This window comes from Mobula hypostoma, chromosome 9, assembly GCF_963921235.1.
Source record: "Mobula hypostoma chromosome 9, sMobHyp1.1, whole genome shotgun sequence".
NCBI classification, from domain to species: Eukaryota; Metazoa; Chordata; class Chondrichthyes; order Myliobatiformes; family Myliobatidae; genus Mobula; species Mobula hypostoma.
The window spans coordinates 134,783,826-134,809,071 of NC_086105.1; the positions used below are offsets into that span (position 1 = coordinate 134,783,826).

Here is a 25,246-nt window from a genome sequence, read left to right on the forward strand (position 1 = left end):
ACACTAAAAGGATATGAGTACCGTGAACTTAACGATGTACCACTAACTGATCTTTTCAGTAACTTATAAAAATAAACTAGACATACCAAAATTAACTTAATTTTTGTAACTGCAGTTTTCCAGTTAGCAAATGATTGGCCGTATTACAGGCCATGATTTAAGTCCTTGGAGGTAAAAGCAAAAATGAACCAAAAGATTTCCAGAGTGGTGTGAGTATTGCGTTTTCAACTCCCCATTTTGAGGCATTTCCCAACCTGAATTTGCCATTTCTGTCAATACCCTCAGAATGGATAAATAATATCAGGGGGTGTGGGGGGAGAAAGAAGGAAGACACACAAATGTACTCCCTAAAAGAAGCCATTTTAAAATAATTTCCAAGTAGACCAATGCAATGGAAAAAATCAACATCTGATTTGCATGGTGTTTATTCTTTCTCCAAGTGCACGCTACAGTTAAAGTAACATTTTGATACAAACTTTTAATGCATAAAACTGTCAATTACCTATTCTTAAAATGGCAATTACAGTTTACAGTGGTTTCCACCAAATGAAAATACTTCAACAAAAGCAAACTGCGTGCAACTTAAAACCCATCCAGGCACCTTTTCACTGAGGTATCTGGTAATACCTTCTCAGAACACTATTAAAATTTAACCTTATCAAAACATTTATGGAATTTTATCAATCGCCTCAAAGGTGGTGACCTATCACTACTGTACTTCATCACCTAGATTTAACATTATACATTTAGCTAGAAAAGTGGCAAAAAAACTACTGCAAAAGATCATTCGAGGGGGTTGTGGCAAGAATGTGAACAGACATGTAAATGTCAAATGTAAACAGAAAAACTGTTAGTGCAAAGTTTGCTGAAAGCCTTATTTTCACTTTTTGAATTACATTACATTCCCCCCTGCCAGAAACCTGTAAAAATATCAAGAACAGCTTCCTTCACTCCACCGCAAAACACCATGTGCGTTCAAACAGTGAAACTGCATTATATGGGCAGCTGGATGTTACACCGCCCCCCTCCGCACCAACCACACAAACAATTTAACACAATTTCTGACCATAAAACATTTTTTGTAATACTAAGTTGATCATCCTGAGCTCCTAGCATTCCCAAAGTGAAAAGGAATCTAGAGACCAAAATAAAATTTCACAAAAAAAATCTAAAACAGGTCAGCATTTATGAGATGTACTCGGTTCTTACCATGTGGATTTTCATTAGGAAATCCAGGATCAGTTGACGCCCTCCTTGCACTTCCAATTCATTTTCAAATAAGCTTCGCCAGAAACCACTGACATGGTTTCTAATATTTGCCAATACAACCTATATCTGGCTTGGAGTGAGTGACTGGGAGGGGTGGGTAAGGAAAACAGGGAACTATAGATTGAAGATTAATTTACTTAAAAATTATAACTATTACAAAAAAAAAACAAAAGTGCTGCCTTGCAGCATATCCCTACTGCCTCTGGCTTAAAAAGCAAGCCCTCTTTTAGGCTGGCTGGGTTGTCTAACTGCAAACAAGCAGGAGAGGCCAACAGACAACACCCCCCAGTTAGTATTACTTGAAACAGTAAAATTGCACTTTGCATAGCTTTCCCAGTGAGAAAACAAGTCAAACCAAAATAGCCATCAAGACTGGTATCTGTCTGCATGTGCAAATGGGCAAATTTGTTGAGTTAGTGTGTGTGTGTGTACATCAAGTTTCTGTGCAAGTTGGACTACGTAGCGACCCACAGCTAAGGATTTTAACTTGAAAATCAAAATGTAAATTAACTCAAACGGATCTCCTTTAAAATTACAGTAAATTGCAGAAGTTTTTTGCTAAGCCTGCTTACCACAGTGTAAATTCAGAAGTTAAAATTCCCCCAAAAACTGACATTATAAGGCTCCTCTTTCAAACATCACCACAATGCAATCAGAGGTCACCGAATTACAATTCGACGAAAAGCATCTCTTCAGATTTAATGCAAGTAGTTTTACGCAAATATCTTCACAAAAGTATCAACCTTCTTTAACTAACTACTGCTGACAATTCAAGAGTGAGCAGGCCACTAAACAACTAAGTTGTCATTTTCGACTCAAAGATTTGTTCCAAGAGCTATCTGAACCAACTCCATTGTGTGAGAAAACATTTAAAAGCAAGCATGATGCAGTTCTGATTTTGGATATCCACTCCAGGGTTCGGTGTGCACATTTTATTTACATTTTGTAGAACGAGTATCATACCAGCATTCAAATGCTTAGTATATACACATTACATATATTTATATATATTTATATATTTAAACATAACAAGAGTATTTTAGAATTTACGGGAAAGTCAATAGTATTTTTGTATGTTTTGCAACACAAACACAAGAAGTGAATCCAATAAAGATCTTTGTTGATTTTTTTGATATTTAGTATTCATTGCATGACCATCATAGCACCATTTTCACAATCGACAGAATTAGCAGCTGCTTGAGTCTAAATAAAAGTAATCCAATATCAATACAAGGTATGTTCTTGCACTATACGAAAACCAGTAGTGTCTTAGTACAGTGCTTTAAAATGGAAGTCTGTAGATTTGACAAAAGAGGCTATTTTAACATAAACGATACCAGTGATATATTGGCAACTGTTCAAGCAGTCAACACAGCAGAAAATAAAAAGGGCAATTAACATGTTAACCAAATTAACATCCAAATCACCCTTCCCTTAAAGAGAAAAAAGTTAAGGTCACTTTAGCTTGGAACCTAATGTGTTTACCTATGATGATCTTGCTAACTACTACACAAATGATTGGATGTCCTCTGTCACAAGACCAGTACTGGGAAAGCCATAATTACAAGAAGCATCTACCACATTAGTTAGAACTTCCTTTATGGCAATCATTATTGAATTCACTTGTACTTTCACAATCAAACTAGTTACGATGGCCCTCCATTTCCATTCAAGAAAGTGTCGAGTATCAAGTGGCTTTCAAGTAGCACGGCGACAATATAAAAGTTCAAAGCATTCGATTGCGTTTGTGCGTTGGGGAATCAGTGATCACATCAGTACACTGGGCTGAGGAACGCTTCCTAGTGCCACCATTGTCCAAATGGAGTGCCATTTCTTCTGATATGAAAGTGTTCAAATCCACATCATGGAGTCCATTTCTCCTGCGTGAAGAGTTAGAGCTACCACTTACGTGAGTGGGAGATCCTGGAGTACTTGAGCGTACGCTTATACTAGCCATTGCTCCACTAAGGCCTGTGGAAACACAAAAAAAAAACAAGTGTCAAATGAATGCGTCAATGGTCCCAGTATGGCTTGCTCTTACTATCATTTTAATATTTAACTATTTAATCCACCTCAATCACTGGAAGGTTCCTAGGCATGTTTAGGCACTTGTGATTTTCTTTGTTCAAGCCTGTTATTAGTAAGTAACAAGCAAATTCTCACGAAAATTTATATGCAGTCCCACACATAACAATTCAGTATTCTGGCTCCAACTACTTGACAACTTGAGTAGAAACCCAAATCATCAAAACAGGGTGAAGTCTAACTTTTTGGAAGTTTCATTACATTAGTGAGGGAAAAAAAACTGATCCACAGGTCAAACCAATCCCAGTCAGAGCTGTAGTCAGCGTCTTGACTATGGGTTACGCAGAGGAAAAAGATGGCTAATGTGCCTAATCCCTAGATTGTCATTGAGCAACCAGAGACTGTGCAATGAGAAGGTGCAGCCTTGATCGCACTGACCTGCAGAGTTAAATAATTTGCCAATGTTCAACAACATGGTTTACACCAAAATAACATCCGTTTGGAGTACAGTGACAACTTGTGCAGACAAAGTGCTAAATGTTTGAGAGATTAGACAGAGAAGACGAGAAGCAGAAACAAAAGTAAACCAGATTTACCTTCCATAATCTCCAGTTAGACCACTTTTGAACAGCCCTTGCTATCATAATACTGGAAATATGAATGCCTATGTGCACATAGCAAGATCCTACAGACAATACAAATGGCCATACAACTGCTGAGTTGTGAGGGACTGACTATATGATGACAACTTAGCACAAAATTGTTGGTTTTTTGCATAATTTGATGTTTCAGTATTTGTGATTGCAGTGGGGGAGTTCAATGTGGAATTCCTAGTGCAGTGGAAAAAGAAAACAACATTGGCAAAACTCAAGACAACACACACAAAATGCTGGAGAAACACTGCGGACCAGGCAGCACCTAAGGAACTGAATAATCAGTCAATGTTTCAGGCTGAGACCCTCCTCAGAACTGGAAAGGAAGGGGGAAAATGCCAGAATAAAAATGTGGGGGGAGGGCAAGGAGAATAGCTGAAAGGTAATAGGTAAAGCCAGGTGGCTGAGAAAGATAAAGGCTGGAGAGGAAGGAGTCTGATAGGAGAGGAGAGTGGACCATCAGAGAAAGGAAATGAGGAGGGGACACAAGGAGAGGTGATAGGCAGGTGAGAAGAGGTAAGAAGCCAGAATGGGGAATAGAAGATGATGAGAGAGGGAGGGAATTTTCTTTCAACCGGAAGGAGAAATCATATCAGGTTAGAGGCTTCCCAGGCAGAATACAATGTGTTGCTCCTCCATCCTGAGAGTGGCCTCATTGTGGCACAAGAAGTGGCCATGGACCAACATATTGAAACAGAAGTGGGAATTAAAATATTTGGCCAATGGGAAGTTCAACTTTTGGCAGATGGAGCAGAGGTATTGACAAAGCAGTCCGCCAATTTACCACAGGTCTCACCAATGGAGGGGAGGCCACACTGGGAGCATTGGACACAAAATACAACCTCAGCAGATTTGCAAGTGAAGTGTTACCTCACCTGTAAGGATTGTTTGAGGCCCTGAATTGAGGGAGGAGGCGAATAGGCAGGTGTGGCAATTTGGCTGCTTGCGGGGATAAGTGATGGAAGGGAGGTTAGTGGGGAGGGTCAAATGGGTAAGGGAATCATGGAGGAAGCAATCTTTACAGGAAGTGGGGGGTGGGGAACTCTTATCACTGTTAAGGTGACAAGAAGATGGGTGAGCACGGATGTTTGGGAAATGAAGGAAATTTGGACAAGGGCAGCATCAATGATGAAGGATAGGGAAACTCTGTCTTTTGAAGGAGGAGGACACCTTTGATGTCCTGGAAAGGAAAGCCACATCCTGAGAATAGATGCAGTGGAGACAAAGGAACTGAGAAAACGAAATATCATTTTTACAGGAGATAGGGTGGCAAGATAACTGTGGGAATCAGTTTTTTGACCATATTTAGGAATTGGCAAAACTCTCCAACATAATTAACAGATCTTGATCATCTCACAAAAGTCATTCACTTAAGATTGTGATCATTAAACTAAATAGATTTCTGACTAAAACATCTGTAAAATGCACACCACCAAAACACTGGCAAAGGAACATACCCTCCCCGGGTTACAGTAGGGTTCTATTCAGGAGGGGAGGACAGTTAACCAGGTAGTTCACAAATCCAAAAAGTTGCCATAAACAGAGTCCCCACATGGCAAAAGATGCTTGCGGTAGCCAGCAAATCCATGCCACCAGCCTCCCAAACACTGTGTGTGTGTGTGTGTGTGTGTGTGTGTGTGTGTGTGTCGCGCGCGGCCCTGCATTCGACAGCTGGAGAGGGCCTGTACTAAGATAGCATAAATTTAGTTCCATTAAAGGACCGCTTACAAATCATTCTGCATGAGCAGAAACAGGAGGCCACCTGTTTGACATCACTCTGCCATTCAATAAGATCACAGTTGATCTGCAACCAAGTCTGCCTACACACCCATGAAGAAAATGGAGAAGCAGGCCATGTGGGCCCTTTAAGCTACTCTGCCATTCAATGGCTAAAGCACCGCCATTTCCAAAATGTTGCGGCTTCCCTTACTCTGAAACTACTGTCTCTAGTTCTACGCACCAAGGAAAAAATAAACTGCCAAGATTACATGTTGTTTTCCTAAACTCTGTGCATGAACATATCCTGAAAACCTTTCCTCAAGACAACTACTTCATCCCAGGAATCAACCAAGTGAATTTTCTCCGCATTGCTTCCAATGCAAGTGTACAACTCACTTAAAGACTAAAACTTTACACAGTACTTTAAGTACAGTCTTATTAGCGCCCCGGTTGCAGCATGGCTTTCTTACTTCTCTTCACCAGACCAATCTTTCACAGACTCTGTACCTGCAGGCTAGCTTGTGCTTCACCTGTAAGAGCACCCAGATACCTCTGCGGTCTTTCATAACTCCCAAGCCACCCTCGTATCCTTTAAATACTTTTAACTTTTTCAGATTTAAAATTAAACAGTTACACAAACAAAAGCATTGCAAATTTATGCTACACTTTGCATGTAAAAGATCCAATCTTGGTTGATATTCCCCAGCTGGGGGGGGGGGGAGACGGGGACGGTGGCGAAGGGAGGAAGAGGACTCCATCCACCTTCAATTACCCTTCATGAAATTAAAATATCAGGGTGTTTCCTAACACTCTGAATCCTCAGAATAAACCTCTTTGTAACTTTAGGGTTAAAGTCAAGGCATCATTATGATAATCTGTTCTGCACTCTCTCCAAGGCCAAAGTATAGCACCCAGATGCCCTGGCAATAACCAGACGTACTCTCATCACACCACCACCCCCACCATTATACAAAGGGAAGGATCCTATCAGCCATTGATTTACCTGCCAGCTTAAAAAATCTGAATTAAACACAAAACGTCTTTGCCTTTCACAACTTCTAGTTTTTCCCATTTAGAATGCTCTGTTTTATCCTTTTTAGGTTCAAAGCAGATGACCATGCAGTTGATCCATAGAAAATTAATTTGCTAGTTCGTTCAAATCTCCCAGACTTTTTACTTAAACCAAATTACTTTTTGGGCATCAGAAAACAACTTTCTATACCCATTATCCAAGACATTTAGAACTATCAAGAACAAACTACTGGCAAAACTGAGGTCAGGTAGTGCCTGCGAAGTTGAACAGATAATCGACGTTTCGAGTAAGACCCTTCAGTTGGACTGGTGAGATCATCCAGTAGTTTTTCTCTTGCTTGGTATTTTAGAATATCTAGTCTCATGACTCCATATAAAGTACAGTGACGAGCTTCAGATTTATAGGGTGTCATGATTCTGCACTAATTATAGATGTTACTGAAAGTAAAGACAAATTTTCAACTCTGATCATAATCAACAATAAGTGTTAACTGTGGTAGAAATACACAGCATGGGAACAGGTCTTTCAAACAACCCTGCATTAATCTCATTCTCCCTATGTTCTATCAACTCCTTCCAAGTTCTACAACTCACTCAAACAAAGGGCAACTTGCAGCAGCCAATTAAACTACCAATCTCAACACCCTGGGAATGAGAGGGGAAATCAGACCACAAGGCACAAACCATGGTCACAGGGAGAACATGCAAACTCCATACAAAAGGTGGGAGGAGGGGGTCAGGACTGAACCTAGGCATCTTGTGCGATGAGCTGTACCGCTGTAAATGGTCGATAAATGTACAATCTTCAAGCTTAAAAGAACAACCACAAGAAAACTACTATGCCCAAAGAAAGCATATGGGAACCTTCCATGCAACTGTCTTCAGAAAACAACTGAAGGAAGAAAGAACATTTAATTTGGATTCTTGACTTGGAACTGGGGGAAGTTATAATTCCAATGGTGCTGGTCAGCTTCCAGTGTGGACAATGGAAATGAAGCTAAACAGGAGTATCCTTCATCTTAAACACACCACATTATTTAACAAGAGTAACCCTAATATTTAGTTTCAGACGTCTATATTTAAAAGAACAGCAGAAAATTATTACCTCTGTTTCATGCATGGTGTTGAAAGGAGAGATAGTATAAAATGTGGATGGCAAGTAGTATCTAACAACTTTTAATGCAAGTGCCTATTGTGGATGCTGACCAATAAGACTGGACTCTAATAACAGCAAATGGCTAGCTAAAATTAACACAATGCATTATTGTCAGGTCAGTAAAATACCAGTAAGTCCAAAGGCCCCAATAAAACTCTATCTCATCTGAGTTTCATAATCAGATATTCATAGCAGGGCCCACAGCCAATATTCATTGAAGGCAGATTTAGTGGTACAAATGCCTTATTGACACAAACATGTCAGAACACATATTGCCCAGTAAACTCCTGAAACTGACCAGCGGCAAAGTCCTGCCTCCACAACCAAAGCCCTCCCAGCACATTTCCGCCAAAACTTTTCAATACTGGTATAACAGTCTCAGAAACGTACAGCAGAAACAGGCCTTTCTGCCCATCTAGTCCATGCCAAACCATTTAGACTGTCTACTTACATCAACCTGCACCAGGACCATACCCCTACCATCCATGTACCTATCCAAGCTTCTCTTAAACGTTGAAAATGAGCTCACATGCACTTGTGCTGGCAGCTCGTTCCACACTCTCACAACCCCGAGTGAAGTAGTTTCCCCTCATGTTATCCTTAAAAACTTTTCATTTTCACCTTTAACTCATAACCTCTAGTTGTAGTCCCACCCAAGCTCAGCAGAAAAAGCCTGCTTGCATTTACCCTATCTATACCCCTCATAATATTGTATAACTCAATCAAACCTCCCCTCAATCTTCAAAGTTCTAACCTATTCCCCAATCTTTCCTTATAACTCAGGTTCTCCAGACCCGGTAGCATCCTTGTACATTTCCTCTGTGCTCTTTCAACCTTATTGACATCTTTCCAGTAGGTAGGTGACCAAGGCTGCACTCAACACACCAAATTAGGCCTCATCAACTTTTCATACAACTTCAATATAACACCACATCTCCTGCACTCAAAACTCAATAAAGGCCGATGTGCCAAAACCTTTCTTTATGACCCCATGTACCTGTGAAGCTACTTTTAAAATCTAATATCAATTTAAAAGCTAAAGAAGGCATTATAGAAAATGTAAACTACCTTATTTTTGGCCCTTAGCTAAATCAATGGGCGAATTGATCCCGTCCTGATGTTAACGGTGGGATTTTTTTTCACCCAACTAAGACAAAGCTCGTAGAAGATTTCAGAAAGTTGCTAATATGCAAATGAACTGTTGGCAACATTAATCAAAACAAAAACTAAATTCCTTAGAATAAAAATACCATATTATTTAAACACAAACCAAACCAATACTGAAAAAATTAAAATATCACGTTAAAACAGACCCAGTAAAACAAAAGTCCATTTCATAAGCAGATGGCCACAGGAATTTATCACAAACGCAAGGGTCTTGATGAAGGGTCTTGGCCCGAAACGTTGACTGTTTATTCTTTTCCATAGATGCTGCCTGATCTGCTGAGTCTCCAGTATTTTGTGTGTTGCACACGAATTTAACAAGCGGGATTGGAGTACAAGCAAACAAAAATTGAACTAACTAATCTAGAGGAAAACTACCCCCCACCCTTCTGAATTCAAATTTGATGCAGATTGGGTCAGAACCAATTTAAGTGCTCAGCACAGAATTAAAATGGCCTATGCGGGCTATGGCCAGGTCTTGCAGTTAAGAATTATTTAACTAAAGTGAACTTAGATGGATTCCCACACAACTAGCTACAGACTAAATTCCTAGACTTTATCTGAAGTGACAGTTGTTGAATCGGAGTTCAGATTCGCTATCAAACCGAAGTCCTACTTCCTCATTATCCTAATGTCCCAAAACCTGCCCCTCATTTCCAAATATTTCTCATTCTTACAAGCTTCTGTACTAATGGCACAAAGCAGGCCGACTTGTAATTTTTCTTCCCCTCCCCCAAAAAATAAAAATTTAATTGAGCATAGATGTTCAAATCAGTACCTGTCAAGTCTCAAAACTCAATGTATATTTCCTAGCAGCATGACTTCTCTTCAAAATAAGCTTTTCGTAATCCATTGATAACACTGAGAGCAAGAATTTCAGGTTCTCTGATATTAAATGGAACCATTCAACCTTAAGCTCATCAAGCTGTTTGATTTACTGCCTCTAACAGTGCCTAAATAGTTTCATAATGAGACTGATATGTACAATCACAAACAAGAGAAAAGCAGGAAATCCAAGCAACACACACAAAATGCTAGAGGACCTGATGAAGGGTCCTGGCCCGTAACAACAACTGTACTCTTTTCCATAGATGCTGTCTGGCCTGCTGAGTTGCTCCCGCTCTTTGTGCTGCTGATATGTACAAGTTTCTTTTTTCAACAACAAACTGAATAACGCTATTTTTAATAATTAAGATTAGTGATCTTTCACAGTTTCAAGAAATGCAGTACAGGTTGAGTACCCCTTATCTGAAATGCTTAAGGCTGCAAGTCTTTTGGACTTAGGATTTATTTAGATTTTGGAATATATGAGGTAGCTTGGGATCACCATCATTTCCAACTCTGAATTTGTGCGCTACTGGTAAGCATTCTCTGTCCTGCACTTGTTCATCACTCATATGTACTAAACAATAAAAATTATTACATTAATAAAAAATATAACAAGTGCAGGGCAACAAAAACAGCACAGCCGCATCAGAATACCTGAATCAGCTGTTGAACAAGTAGTAATAGCAGGCTTTCAGTCTCCACCTATGATGCCGTGTCTTGTTTAAAAAGTTACAGGACACTGTATTAGTATTATACTCTTTTTATAGGTTTATGTAATGTCCGTTCCAATTTGCCTACCCTACGGGGCAACAGGTCCACAGCAGATGCCAACACACTGACTCTTCACTCAACCCTGGAACATCTGGATAGTAAAGATGCATACATCATGATGCTCTTTATCGACTACAGCTCGGCATTCAATACTATCATCCCCTCGAAACTAATCAATAAGCTTCGAAACACTAAGGGGCAGAAAACGCTGGTGGGAGTTGTGTACAGGCCACCTAACAGTAGTAGAGGTCGGAGGTGGTATTAAACAGGAAATTAGAAATGTGTGCAATAAAGGAACAGCAGTTATAATGGGTAACTTCAATCTACATGTAGACTGGGTGAACCAAATTGGTAAAGGTGCTGAGGAAGAGGATTTCTTGGAATGTATGCGGGATGGTTTTTTGAACCAACATGTCGAGGAACCAACTAGAGAGCAGGCTATTCTAGACTGGGTTTTGAGCAATGAGGAAGGGTTAATTAGCAATCTTGTCGTGAGAGGCCCCTTGGGTAAGAGTGACTATAATATGGCGGAATTCTTCATTAAGATGGAGAGTGACATAGTTAATTCAGAAACAAAGGTTCTGAACTTAAAGAGGGGTAACTTTGAAGGTATGAGACGTGAATTAGCTAAGATAGACTGGCAAATGACACTTAAAGGATTGAAGGTGGATATGCAATGGCAAGCATTTAAGGATTGCATGGATGAACTACAATTGTTCATACCAGTTTGACAAAAGAATAAATCAAGGAAGGTAGTGCACCCGTGGCTGACAAGAGAAATTAGGGATAGTATCAATTCCAAAGAAGAAGCATACAAATTAGCCAGAAAAAGTGGCTCACCTGAGGACTGGGAGAAATTCAGAGTTCAGCAGAGGAGGGCAAAGGGCTCAATTAGGAAGGGGAAAAAAGATTATGAGAGAAAACTGGCAGGGAACATAAAAACTGACTGTAAAAGCTTTTATAGATATGTAAAAAGGAAAAGACTGGTAAAGACAAATGTAGGTCCCCTACAGACAGAAACAGGTGAATTGATTGTGGGGAGCAAGGACATGGCAGACCAATTGAATAATTACTTTGGTTCTGTCTTCACTAAGGAGGACATAAATAATCTTCCAGAAATAGTAGGGGACAGAGGGTCCAGTGAGATGGAGGAACTGAGCGAAATACTTGTTAGTAGGGAAGTGGTGTTGGGTAAATTGAAGGGATTAAAGGCAGATAAATCCCCAGGGCCAGATGGTCTGCATCCCAGAGTGCTTAAGGAAGTAGCCCAAGAAATAGTGGATGCATTAGTGATAATTTTTCAAAACTCGTTAGATTCTGGACTAGTTCCTGAGGATTGGAGGGTGGCTAATGTAACCCCACTTTTTAAAAAAGGAGGGAGAGAGAAACCAGGGAATTATAGACCGGTTAGCCTAACGTCGGTGGTGGGGAAACTGCTGGAGTCAGTTATCAAAGATGTGATAACAGCACATTTAGAAAGCGGTGAAATGATCGGACAAAGTCAGCATGGATTTGTGAAAGGAAAATCATGTCTGACGAATCTCATAGAATTTTTTGAGGATGTAACTAGTAGAGTGGATAGGGGAGAACCAGTGGATGTGGTATATTTGGATTTTCAAAAGGCTTTTGACAAGGTCCCACACAGGAGATTAGTGTGCAAACTTAAAGCACACGGTATTGGGGATAAGGTATTGATGTGGATAGAGAAATGGTTAGCAGACAGGAAGCAAAGAGTGGGAATAAACGGGACCTTTTCAGAATGGCAGGCAGTGACTAGTGGGGTACCGCAAGGTTCAGTGCTGGGACCCCAGTTGTTCACAATATATATTAATGACTTGGATGAGGGAATTAAATGCAGCATCTCCAAGTTTGCGGATGACACGAAGCTGGGCGGCAGTGTTAGCTGTGAGGAGGATGCTAAGAGGATGCAGGGTGACTTGGATAGGTTGGGTGAGTGGGCAAATTCATGGCAGATGCAATTTAATGTGGATAAATGTGAAGTTATCCACTTTGGTGGCAAAAATAAGAAAACGGATTATTATCTGAATGGTGGCCGATTAGGAAAAGGGGAGGTGCAACGAGACCTGGGTGTCATTATACACCAGTCATTGAAAGTGGGCATGCAGGTACAGCAGGCGGTGAAAAAGGCGAATGGTATGCTGGCATTTATAGCGAGAGGATTCGAGTACAGGAGCAGGGAGGTACTACTGCAGTTGTACAAGGCCTTGGTGAGACCACACCTGGAGTATTGTGTGCAGTTTTGGTCCCCTAATCTGAGGAAAGACATCCTTGCCATAGAGGGAGTACAAAGAAGGTTCACCAGATTGATTCCTGGGATGGCAGGACTTTCATATGAAGAAAGACTGGATGAACTGGGCTTGTACTCGTTGGAATTTAGAAGATTGAGGGGGGATCTGATTGAAACGTATAAAATCCTAAAGGGATTGGACAGGCTAAATGCAGGAAGATTGTTCCCGATGTTGGGGAAGTCCAGAACGAGGGGTCACAGTTTGAGGATAAAGGGGAAGCCTTTTAGGACCGAGATTAGGAAAAACTTCTTCACACAGAGAGTGGTGAATTTGTGGAATTCTCTGCCACAGGAAACAATTGAGGGCAGTTCATTGGCTATATTTAAGAGGGAGTTAGATATGGCCCTTGTGGCTACGGGGATCAGGGGGTATGGAGGGAAGGCTGGTACAGGGTTCTGAGTTGGATGATCAGCCATGATCATAATAAATGGCAGTGCAGGCTCGAAAGGCCGAATGGCCTACTCCTGCACCTATTTTCTATGTTTCTATATTTTCTATGTTTCTATGAAACCTCGGCCTCAATACTCCTTGTACAATTGGATCCTTTATTTCCTCACTTGCAGACCCTAGTCAGTTCAGATGAGCAACATCTCCTCCACGATCTCCATCAGCACAGGTGCACCAGAGTGTGTGCTTAGCCCCTGCTCTACTCACTCTACACTTATGATTGTGTGTCTAAGCACAGCTCCACTGCTGCACTCAAGTTTGTTGACTGCTGTAGGGTGAATCAAAGGTAGGAAGGACAGTGGTCTGAGTGGCGCCATTACAACAACCTGTCAATATCAGCAAGACCAAGGAGCTGATTATTGACTTGAGGAGGAGGAAACCAGAGGTCCATGAGCCAGTCCTCATCGGAGGATCAGAGGTGGAGAGAATCAACAACTTTAAATTCCTCTACGTTATTTCAGAGGACCGGTCCTGGGCAAAGTACGCAAGTGCAATTATGAAGAAACCACAGTAATGCCTCTACTTCCTGAGGAGTTTGCGAAGATTCGGCATGGCATCTAAAATTTCTGACTAACTTCTAGAGATGTGCAGTGCAGAGAATATTGACTGGCTGTATCACAGCCTGGTATGGAAACATCAATGCCCTTGAATGGAAAAAGCAGTGGAAGCGGCCCAGTTCATCATAGGTAAAGCCCTCCCCTCCATTGAGCACAGCTACAGGGAGTGTTGACACAGGAAAGCAGCATCCATCATCAGGGACACCCCCCCCCCCCACTACCCAGGCTATGCTCTCTTCTCGCTGCTGCCATCAGGAAGAAGGTACAAGAGGCTCAAGACTCACACCACCAGGTTCAGGAACTGTTACTACCCCTCAAACATCAGGCTCTTAAACTAGAGTGAATAGCTTCACTTGTCCCACCATTGAAATGTTCCCACAACCTATGGACTCACTTTCAAGGATTCTTCTTCTCATGTTCTAGATATTCATTGCCTATTTATTTGTTATTATTATTTTGCACACTGGTTGAACACCCGGCTGATCTGGTCTTTCACTGATTCTGTTACAGTTACTGGATTTATTGAGTATCCCCACAAGAAAAGGAATCTCAGGTGTGTATGTGGTGACATACACGTACTTGGATAATAAATTTACTTTGAACTTTGAAGGTATAAAAACAATCAGTGTCATCGACTTGCTCTGATGCTAGATTTTTGTGATCAGCAGATGCTTTAAAAATTTAATGCCATGCCTTCTCTTAAATTTCTGCAACCAGTCTGCTGAATATTTTCAATTACCTTTAATTTTCAGTTCTTCATGATAGATCTTTGCTTGTCTTATGATCTAGCATGCTGGTAAGCGGTATATGTGCTCTCTGACAATGACAATACACAATCAAGATCTTTATTCTTCATTTTCTGCAGTGTTTTTCTACTTATTCATTAACCTTTGTTCATTACATATCGAGGTCACTTCTCAGAACTGTCTGCGGTGCGCAGAGACCACTGCATCACCTGGGAACCTTCCCAGCGCCTTGTGGGATTTTCCATTTGTGATGTTATGTCAGCACTCAAAAATCTTTAGATTTCAGAATTTCATATAAGGTGTACTCAACCTGTAGTAGCATCTAACCAAATTATGAAAACATACAGAATACTGGACATGCTCCACAAAAGCAAGGTTAACTAGTATTTTATTTCCTGCTCAGTGGCTAGTTTCAGTCTACAGATTTTCTAGGAAATAGCTCTCAGACAAACTTCGTTAACACAGCTGCATATCAGACAAATGAAAGAAATTCTTGGCCCACAGTAGCATTTTACCTGACACAAAATAATCTGCAGATGCTGGGGTCAAAGCAACACTCACAACACGCTGGAGCAGCTGCTGAGTTCCTCCAGCGTGTTGTGAGTGTAGCATTTTACCTGAACCCACCTACACAAAATAAAACTTTATATTTTTTTCTACCAAACAATAAGTATCAATTATGATCCACTGACTCCTTCACTCCCTGACTGGTCTCAATACATCAGTTTAGTCTATTTTGATTGTATTCTGTTCACTGGACTCATTTCCACTGTCTTCCCTTGATGCAAGTAATGACCAAAATAGAGAAGGTAATTTTGCTGCAATCTAGCGATATCACAAAGGGTCCAGTTATAAAACCAAGGACACAGCATCAAAAGTGCTTGTTGAATTAATTCCCAAACATGTCAAAACGTAGTAAATACATCCCATCATGAAGTCGCAAATGTTAGATATCGATAAAAATCTCATCCAATCTAGTGTTTAAGGAATATGATCTGAATTTAAAATAACCAGAAAAATTCTTACCTCCACAAGAACGAAACAAGCATTGTAGGTTCTTTGTAAGTTCTTTAGCAAAGACAGGGAAACTTCTTAAAGTGTTTGTTTAAAGTAATGATCTACAAAGTGCTTGCCATGAGAGTATCATGTGATATTAATGGTACTAGAATACACAAGATTTAAAAATATTCTTGGAAAAAGGGCATATTAAAAACTCCACATCTAAAGAGGTGATATCAGGGGTGCTAAATATTCTTTGCTACAACTCTTGAAATGCCAGAGAAGTTAAATAACTGTAAAAATATTTTAATAGACAAAATAAAACAAAATTTATACAATTCCCAATTGTAAGGGCAAAATATAACTTGGTACCAAGAATTAGTTCAGATAAAGGGATGTAAAATCTCAATATGATACAAAATTTCAGGACCTTAAAAACATTATTACCAGCAAAAAAAAGTTGTGTGCTACAAAGCATGAGCAAAACTTAAAATGTATTTGAACCTTTTCCATTTCTTTCAAAATATTGTAATTGATGCTTACCAAATTAGAAGAGCAGCTGAAGTAATTAATATTGGAGCTACATGTTACAATATCACAAAATTTATCACAGCCCCCAACTAAACGATTCTATAGTCAAAACTGAGGTATGCTTAATCTAATAATGCTGAAATTCAGCATGACAGGCAGCTTCTTTGAAATTAGCACCTTCTTTTTCAAAGAGCTTAATCACATAACATAATTACCATGTAGTGCAATGGCTTCACGGAAAGGCTGCAAGTCCGTCTCTACAGATGAGTTAGCTTCTGCTGTGGGTGCTCTGGTGGGAGAGGTAACAACTGTCAGTCTAGGGGGAGCTCTGGTATTGCGTGGCGGTGGTGCTTTTCCACATAAGAAGCTGATCAAATCTTCCCTCCGAATGGTTCGTCTCCGCTTTTTTACCCAAGCTAACACATCCTTATTACGACGTTGATAACCGACCTGAATTCCTAAATCATAACTTCTGCGCTGAGCTTCAATACTTTCTGAAACAAAAAGAAAATTTCTCAGAATAGGTAAACTGCAGTTTAAAATACTATACACTAAGATCTGTTTTATTTTAATCCATGTCAATTATAGAACTTGGGTATCAGGTTTGAAACCAATTCTGCAGAATCAGGTACTTGAATAAATACAAGGTTATCTCAACCACACTACACAAGTTATTTTTAAACTAACAATTTAGAATTGCTTAACATGTTACTGAAAACCAATGACGAGCAAATACTTCCTTAGAGTAATTGCATTGTGAAACAGAAATAAAATACTTAAGTGCTGTATATTTTGATTATGCATCTGATTGCAACACTGAATGCTGACAATGAGTTGTGACAACACTGAATGCTGACAATGTCGGCAAAACTCAAGAAACAGCCAAATTTGAAGTATAATAAGGAATTTTTTTTCCAGTGATGTCTCATATGGATCACTAAGTGGTGTCCTCAAATGACAGACAAAACATAAAACTGATGACAGTTGTTTGTTAACATTTATCTTTGGAAGACCTAAAAAAAATCTAAGATAGAAAAAAAATGGCAGAGTCGCTTAGCATTTTAGTGCAGGCTTGTGCCAATTTTTACAAAAAAATATGTACCAGAAAACACAATAATAGTTCTTCAGCCCCTATCTCTTTCTTCTACTAAGGACAAAGAGCCCTGTTTTATTAGGCCCCAGGACACATTATCTTTAATTATCTACAAACTTACGCCTACACATGAATTAGAACACGATGCACCCCATAATATAGGTACAATTATATTTTGAAAAACAACACAAGTGTCTACCTTAAATACAGTATACAAACTATATACATTTACACCTCCCCATTACTAAAGAAGTGGAATATTCCGCTGTGTAGGGCAGGAATGGCACCATAAAGCCAACCAGACTGCATCAGCTCGGTTTCAGACCCATTTGAACAATATACCGGGGAAGACAGTGAAGTGCGCGTACACAGCACAACAACAACAGAACAGCAAGGTAATGTTTGTTTTTGTGTGTGTGTGTGTGTGTGTGTCTCGGTATATATGGGCTCTCAGTCACAATCTCTTCTCCAATTAACATGTGAAAAGAATACTTTCATCAACAATGTGGGAAGAAAAATCATACCTATAATTGCCCTGACCAACTAAGATTACTTTGGCCAAATTATTGCTGCTGGGCGCAATTAAAATGTATTTATTTTTTAGCAAAAATATATCTAGGTAGTTTTATTAATATTAGTAGTACAATGATAAAATGCTATTCTTACCAGCAAAATCCAATCACATCTTTCAACCTTCAAACTATTGGTAAATACGGTAAATTTGGGTAATCCAAATTAAATATTTTCTTTACCACTTCAATTTACTTATTCAGAACGACTTAAAGTTTCAAAAAATCCACTATATTTTGTGTTCAGACTTCAAGTATTCTTTTATGGATTATGTCCATGTGACTGAATATTAGTGACAGACAAGAGTCATTCAGCTCTGTGTAAATAAGAAAGAAATGATTCCAACGTAGCCACGGTAGTTAGCTTTACACTCCAACACACTACAATTTGTTTTATAAATGTACCTCCATTCCTTTATTGTAAGATTAGACCAATTATTTCAGAAAGAAATCTTGCATGCCATGTTAAGGTTGATGCTCATAAGGGCTTAATAAGAGCAGCATTCAGAAAGCAAACAGATGCAACCAAGTGTGGGTAGATGTTATATTTTAAATATAAAAACATAAAAGGAGAAATTCAGCAATTCCTAGATAGCTATTAAAGCTTTCTACAATAATTTATAAAGATAAATTATGGAGTCTACAACAAGTTTCAATAATAATAAGCTTTAATTGCAAAGCAACATTAAATGTACACAACTGGGGCTCATATAACTTTAAATGCACAGTTTACTGCTTAGAAAAAAGTCATCCCATATCACTAATATTATATTTGAATAAAGTTCTTCATTGAAGGGAAATAGTAAGCACTTTCCTTTTCAGTATTTAATTTTATCTGTGATTTATTTTAAAAACTGAAGACAGCTAACAAAAATAGCATTAAACCAAAATGTTTGATGCAAGAATGGAAATGTATTGCAAAAGTCTTGTTTTGGCTGTACTGGGTATCCAGCAACATGAGTCATGCAAGGAAATTAAGAAGGGGGAGGGGGAAGGGGACAGAGAGGAGGAAGAGAGTTCTAGACTGGGCTCCTGTCGTCACTCAAAAACTGGAAACAGCACTCAGCCTATTTGGTGAAATTATGCCGATTCGTTTGAAAGAGTTTAATTTACAAAAATCAATTCATCACAAGTTGCATTAATTTCCACAACACTAATAACAACTGAGCAAGTCTCTGTATGAAACTTCAGTATTTCACAGTTTAGCTGCTCATTATTTCATTTGGCGGTTTTTAAACTCCAGCGCCTAAAATGTTAACCCCACGGCACTGGAATGCGGACACAAGTACACACGAGTCCAAACGATGCCGGGAAAGAAGTAAGAGGTCTGAATATTACCTTTATACACATTGGTGACAGCCGAGGCGGCATTTTGAAACGGAACCCAGAGTGACAGCCCTTGTTGCTGACACACTCGATCTACGAAGGCCACGCAGAGAGGGGAAAGGGCAGGTTAAGGAGAGGGAAGAAGGGTTAAAAATACAAGTTAGTAGAGCAGTAAATGCAAACTGCTCCTCGAAAAGACACACTGTAATACATTTTTTTTAAAAAAAAAGGAAAGAGAATCCGCCGGCCATGTTTGATTACGCCATTTTGCTTGCGTCTTTTTTTTAATTAAAACTCAGGCGATTTCAAATATTAAAATATTTTATTGCTGTGAAACTCACGCTGCGAAATAAATCAGTCTTGTTGTGTTTTTTTTCCCTGCGTCTTTCAACCCATCCTATAAGACACCGCCCCGACTTCAGTTCCTACAATGTTAACACCTAACCCACACAAATACATATAAAGGGTTTGTAATTATGACTACAAACATTATTATAACCATCTCAATTGGTAAATCAACCTTTCGAATTTGTTTTGTGTGCATCCCACCAAAGTACTAAAGGCCCACCAAAATTCCATAACGAAATAAAATCATAGGTTTACGAGCACAATTCCCAGCTCGATTCGGATTTATCGAAACACAGAATTAAATATATCGTTTGCGCTATCAAACAGCACAGCCAAAGATATACACTTGCGGAAATAAAACATGACTTTACACTTTTTTCGCCCTTCACTGCCCTTCCCCCTACATGAACTGCCAACCAGACCGTGGGGGGAGGGGGAGGGGAGCAGTGGAAGGTGGGGGAGGGGGGAGGGGGGAGGGGGGAGGGGGGAGGGGGGAGGGGGGAGGGGGGAGGGGGGAGGGGGGAGGGAGAGACAGAGGGAGACAGACAGACAGAGGGATGAGAAGGTGGTGAGGGACAGATGAGTGGAGACACGTGGAAGGGAGAGGAAAAAATGGCAGGGGCATTGCCTGAGAAATTTGCATCATCTTTTTGACATGGGTGAGGTAGTGGAAGGCAGGGCTGGGATAATGTGCTTTTATTAAAGAAAAGCTGCGAGGCAAGCCAGAGAAGTACAGACCAGTGGTGGGAGACTGACTTGATGAAATTTTGAGACAGGATCAACCTGTATTTAGAAAGGCAGTGGCCTATTCGGCTTGGCAAACAAGGCTTTGTATATAGAAAACTATTTTTATTTACTGCCCGTTATGCTCTGGTATTTGGGGCAGCAGTGAAGATCCTCCATCTCTGGTGGTGTTCAGGATTTCCTTTATCATGCCAGTAGCTTCCTCTTGGGATGTGCGCAATTAGGATTCAGATTTTTGAAGCGGTAACTAAGGCAGCAGAAGAAAATGTCCTGTATGGAAAGTTGGATTACATGCGATCTGGGTTGTGGAAGATGGGAATGGAAGCCATTGTTTAGATTGGAGGACTGTGACCACTGCTGTGTCCAAGGAATCAAAGCTGCTTTTGCTGTCTGTCATCAGTATTAACAAGTTGGATGTCAATGTTGCAAACATGGTTAACAAGTTCAAATTGTTGGTGTAATGAACAGTGAAAAACGTTCTAAAATTACAGCAGGACCTCGATGAACTGGGGGAAATAGGGCAAGAGAATGCAGATGGAATTTAATTCAAAAGTGTGAGCTGTTACATGTTGGCCAGTTCTGCAACAGGATAGAACTTGCACATAAATATTAAGGTCCTGGAGAGTGTAATAGAATAGAGACCTAGGGCCGAAATAGAAAAGCTCCCTGAAAGTGGCACGGCAGAAAGACAGGGTGCCTTTGATCAAGGCACTGAGTACATGACTTGCTGCGTTATGCTGCAACTGTACAAGTTGTTGGTGATACTGTGTCACCCAGCTGCAAGAACAATATCATTAAGCTGGGAAGATTGATTAGACAAGGATGTTACCAGGACTGGAGGAATTGAGCTAGAAGGAAAGATTGAATAAGCTGAGTGCCTGGAATAAAGGAGGCTGAGGGTTATTTTTATGGATGATTATAAGATCAGGAGGGCCATGGATTAGAGTCCATTCTCAGGCAGTAGAATCAAAAAAAACAAGAGGACAAAGTTTAAAAGGAGAAAAAAATATAAAAGGGACCTGAGGGGAAACATTTTCCACAGAAGGTGGAAGGTACGTGGAACAAAATGCCAGAGAAAGTGGTAGAGTAACATACAATCGCAACATTTAGAAGACTTGAAAAGGTACAGGAATAGGAAGGTTGGAGGGATATGAACCAAACAGCTCAGGTCGACATGACCAGTATGGACGAGTTGGTCAAAGGACCTGCTCTTAATGACATGGGAAGCAGGAGGGGGGACGAATGGAGAGCAATTCAAGGTGGTGACAGTGGGTAGGGGGAGCAGAGTGGCAGAGCACAATGACGGGGGCAGTGAGGGGAGGAACTGATGATGGGAGGGAAAGGGACGGGAACTGACCTTGGGTGGGGGGAGAGATCTGACAATGGGAGGACGTTGATGATGGGGGAGGGAAGGGAAAGGGAAATTAAGATAGTGGGTGTAGGGGTCCGACTGAAGGTGATGAGTGGACCAACCATGGAAGGGAAGGGGAAAAGATACCAATCATATGTTGGTGGGTGGGAGGGGGAGGGAAAGAAATCCGGGCCCAATAACTAGTGGTGGGAGGGGGAAAGGAGAGGTACTGGGACTGACTGAGGGGGATGGGAAACCGTAGGGTTGGGGCTGTGAAGAAGATTACAGGTGACTGAAGATCAGAGTGAAGGAGGACAGGAGGTGTAAGGTGGGGAACGATGGGGCAGACAGCAGTGACATCACGTGGAAAGAGGGAGTGATGAGGATGTAGGGGATGGCTGATGATGAGTTGGTGTGATGATAGCAGATGTAGGGGAGCTGTTTTTGGGGATGATGGCAGAGGAACTGGGGCAGATTCTGGGGATGATGCTGAGAAACTTCAGTGCTGTTGGTGTTGCTGGAGGGGTGGGGCAGAGATGGTGAAGGGTGCAGGATGATGTTATAGAGGGGAAGGAACAGAAGCTGTTGGAAGATCATCGGGAGGGGAAGGGGCAGCAGCTGGGGTATGACCATGGGGAAGGGAATGGGGCAGAGGGTGGAAAAGAGGTGGGAGCAGAGGTTGGGGGACAATAATGGGGAGGGGAAGAGGTGGGAATGGGGTATGATCATGAGGAGGGGAAGAGGTGGGAGTGGGGTATGATCATGAGGAGGGGAAGAGGTGGGAGTGGGGTATGATCATGAGGAGGGTAAGAGGTGGGAGTGGGGTATGATCATGAGGAAGGGAAAAGCTGGGAGTGGGGCATGATCATAGGGAGGGGAAGAGGTGGGAGTGGGGCATGATCATGGGGAGGGGAAGAGGTGATTATGGGGAGGTGAATGGGCAGGGGGTGGGATATGATCACTGAGAGAAGAGGTGTGGGTGGGGTATAATCACAGAGAGGGGAATGGACAGTGGGGTATGATCACGGGAAGGGGAATGGGCAGTGAAGTATGATCACGGGGAGGGGAACGGGCACAGGGTGGGCTATGATCGTGGGGAGGACAGGTGTGGGTGGGATATGATCACAGGGAGGGGAATGGGCAGTGGGTGGGATATGATCACAGGGAGGGGAATGGGCAGAGGGTGGGGTATGATCACAGGGAGGGGAATGGGCAGAGGGTGGGGTATGATCACAGGGAGGGGAATGGGCACAGGGTGGGCTATGATCATGGGGAGGACAGGTGTGGGTGGGATATGATCACAGGGAGGGGAATGGGCAGTGGGTGGGATATGATCACAGGGAGGAGAATGGACAGGGGGTGGGGTATGATCACAGGGAGGGGAATGGACAGGGGGTGGGGTATGATCACAGGGAGGGGAATGGACAGGGGGTGGGATTTGATCACAGGGAGGGGAATGGGCAGGGGGTGGGGCATGATCACAGGGAAGGGAATAGCTGGTGGTGGGGTATGATCACAGGGAGGGGAATGGGCAGAGGGTGGGGTATAATCACAGGGAGAGGGATTGGGCAGGGGGTGGGTATGATCACAGGGAGGGATTGGGCAGGGGGTGGGTATGATCACAGGGAGGGATTGGGCAGGGGGTGGGTATGATCACAGGGAGGGATTGGGCAGGGGTGGGTATGATCACAGGGAGGGATTGGGCAGGGGGTGGGTATGATCACAGGGAGGGATTGGGCAGGGGGTGGGTATGATCACAGGGAGGGATTGGGCAGGGGGTGGGTATGATCACAGGGAGGGATTGGGCAGGGGGTGGGATATGATCATGGGACGGGAATGGGCAGTGGGTGGGATTTGATCACAGAGAGGGGAATGGGTAGAGGGTGGGCTATGATCACAGGGAAGGATTGGGCAGGGGGTGGGATATGATCATGGGAAGGGAATGGGCAGGGGGTGGGATTTGATCACAGGGAGGGGAATGGGTAGAGGGTGGGGTATGATCACGGAAGGGAATGGGTAGAGGGTGGGGTATGATCACGGAAGGGAATGGGCAGTGGGGTACGATCACAGGGAGGGGAATGGGCAGGGGTTGGGATATGATCATGGGGAGGGGAAGGGATGGGGGCTGGGTATGATTATGTGGAGGGGAACAAGCAAAGGGTTAGGGATTTCCACAGAAAAGGGGAAAGGGCAGAGATTGGGAGCCGATCATTGGGAAGGGAAGGGGCAGTGGGTGGGGGATGATCATAGGGTGGGGTAGAGGCAAGGGATGGGGGAATCATGGGGAGGAAGAACAGCAGAGGAGTGGGGTTGATTATGGGGAGGAGCAGAAGGCTGGGACGATCATAGGGTTTGTAGGCAGTAGTGGGGGATGATCACGGGGAGGGGTGGGGTGATCAAAGGGAGTGATTATGGCCAGATGGTGGGGGGTGATCACGGGGAGGGGAGGGGAGGGGTGGGGATGATCATGGGGGAAAAGGAGAAGCCGGGGATAATCATGGGGGAGGGGAAGTGGCGGAGGATGGCGATGATGAAGGAGGGGGAAGGGATGATGATGGGGACGAGCAGGATGGTAGGGTATGGGGGTGGGGTGGGGAGAGGTGGCGAAGGAGGATGACGGGCTGCTGCCAAGACCCGCCGCCGTACCTTTATAGAGCTGGGCCACCGCCGTGGCCGAGTTCTGGAAGAGATGCCACAGCTTCTGCTGGCTCTGCTCCTGCTCCAGCGACGCCCTCTCGGCCTCGGCCTGCTGCTGCTGCTCGCTCTCGGCCAGGCACTGCCGCTCCCATTTGGAGAACCAGTGCTCGGGGCAGTGTTCCTGGATCTCCGACTCCCGCTCGTCTTTCTTATCCTCCATCGCAGGCCGCCCTGCCTCGAGTTCCCGTGCCGTGGGGAGGGAGGGAGGGCGGGCGGGCGGAAATTTTCTCCCTTGCAATTTTTGTATAATTTATTGCTTTATATTATTTTGCCCCTCAGCTCCAGCTGTTTTCCCCCCTCCTTCGTCTCTCCCCCCCGCCCCCCACCCTAAACTCACACAAGCCCCACCCCCTTCCCCCAACACAGACACCATTAAAACCTTGTCGGCGCCGTCAACAATCGCCCCACTTGCACTTTTCGCTGACGTTATTAAACTGAAGGGACGCGCCGTCCGCTGCGCCCCTAGTTCCCAGCGTGATGGCCGGAAGCAGCCGCCCCGCACCGCACCGCCCGCCTTCTTCCCCGCCCCCCCCCGCGACACACTCTCGCCCCGCCTCCAATCCCCAACCCCATTGGCGACACCCGAGCAGCGATTGGCGGGAGGCTGCGTCACTCTGGTGACGTACAGCCGGGCGGGGCATGTACGGCGGTCGCCTCTCGACCAGAAGAGGGGGGCGGGGCGAGGAGGGTGTGCGTCACTCCCCCCCCGCCCCCGCTCCTTGCTCCCTCTTCCAGGGGGCGGTGCGAGGAGGCGGGCACGTCTTTCCCAGTATGTTAATATGCCTTACATCATGTCCGGGGTGGGGCTACATGGCTACGTTCAGAAGGCGGGGCTAATGTCAGCGTCCTTTTCTCGCATAACAGCCGATTTTGTGGTGCGCATGTGCGGAGTGAACCCCCCCGAGTTCTGCG

General features: G+C 42.8%; 1 protein-coding gene across 1 annotated transcript; it reads right to left on the reverse strand.

Moving 5' to 3' along the window:
• Positions 1–1,352: 1,352 nt before the first annotated feature.
• hapstr1a (HUWE1 associated protein modifying stress responses a) lies at positions 1,353–24,623 on the reverse strand. The gene is made up of 4 exons (XM_063059220.1): positions 24,284–24,623; positions 19,207–19,287; positions 16,422–16,700; positions 1,353–3,240 (listed from the first exon to the last, which is right to left on the reverse strand). Exons 1-4 carry the CDS (start codon positions 24,492–24,494, stop codon positions 2,996–2,998), a joined length of 816 nt encoding a protein of 271 aa, XP_062915290.1. The 5' UTR covers positions 24,495–24,623; the 3' UTR covers positions 1,353–2,995.
• Positions 24,624–25,246: the final 623 nt, after the last annotated feature.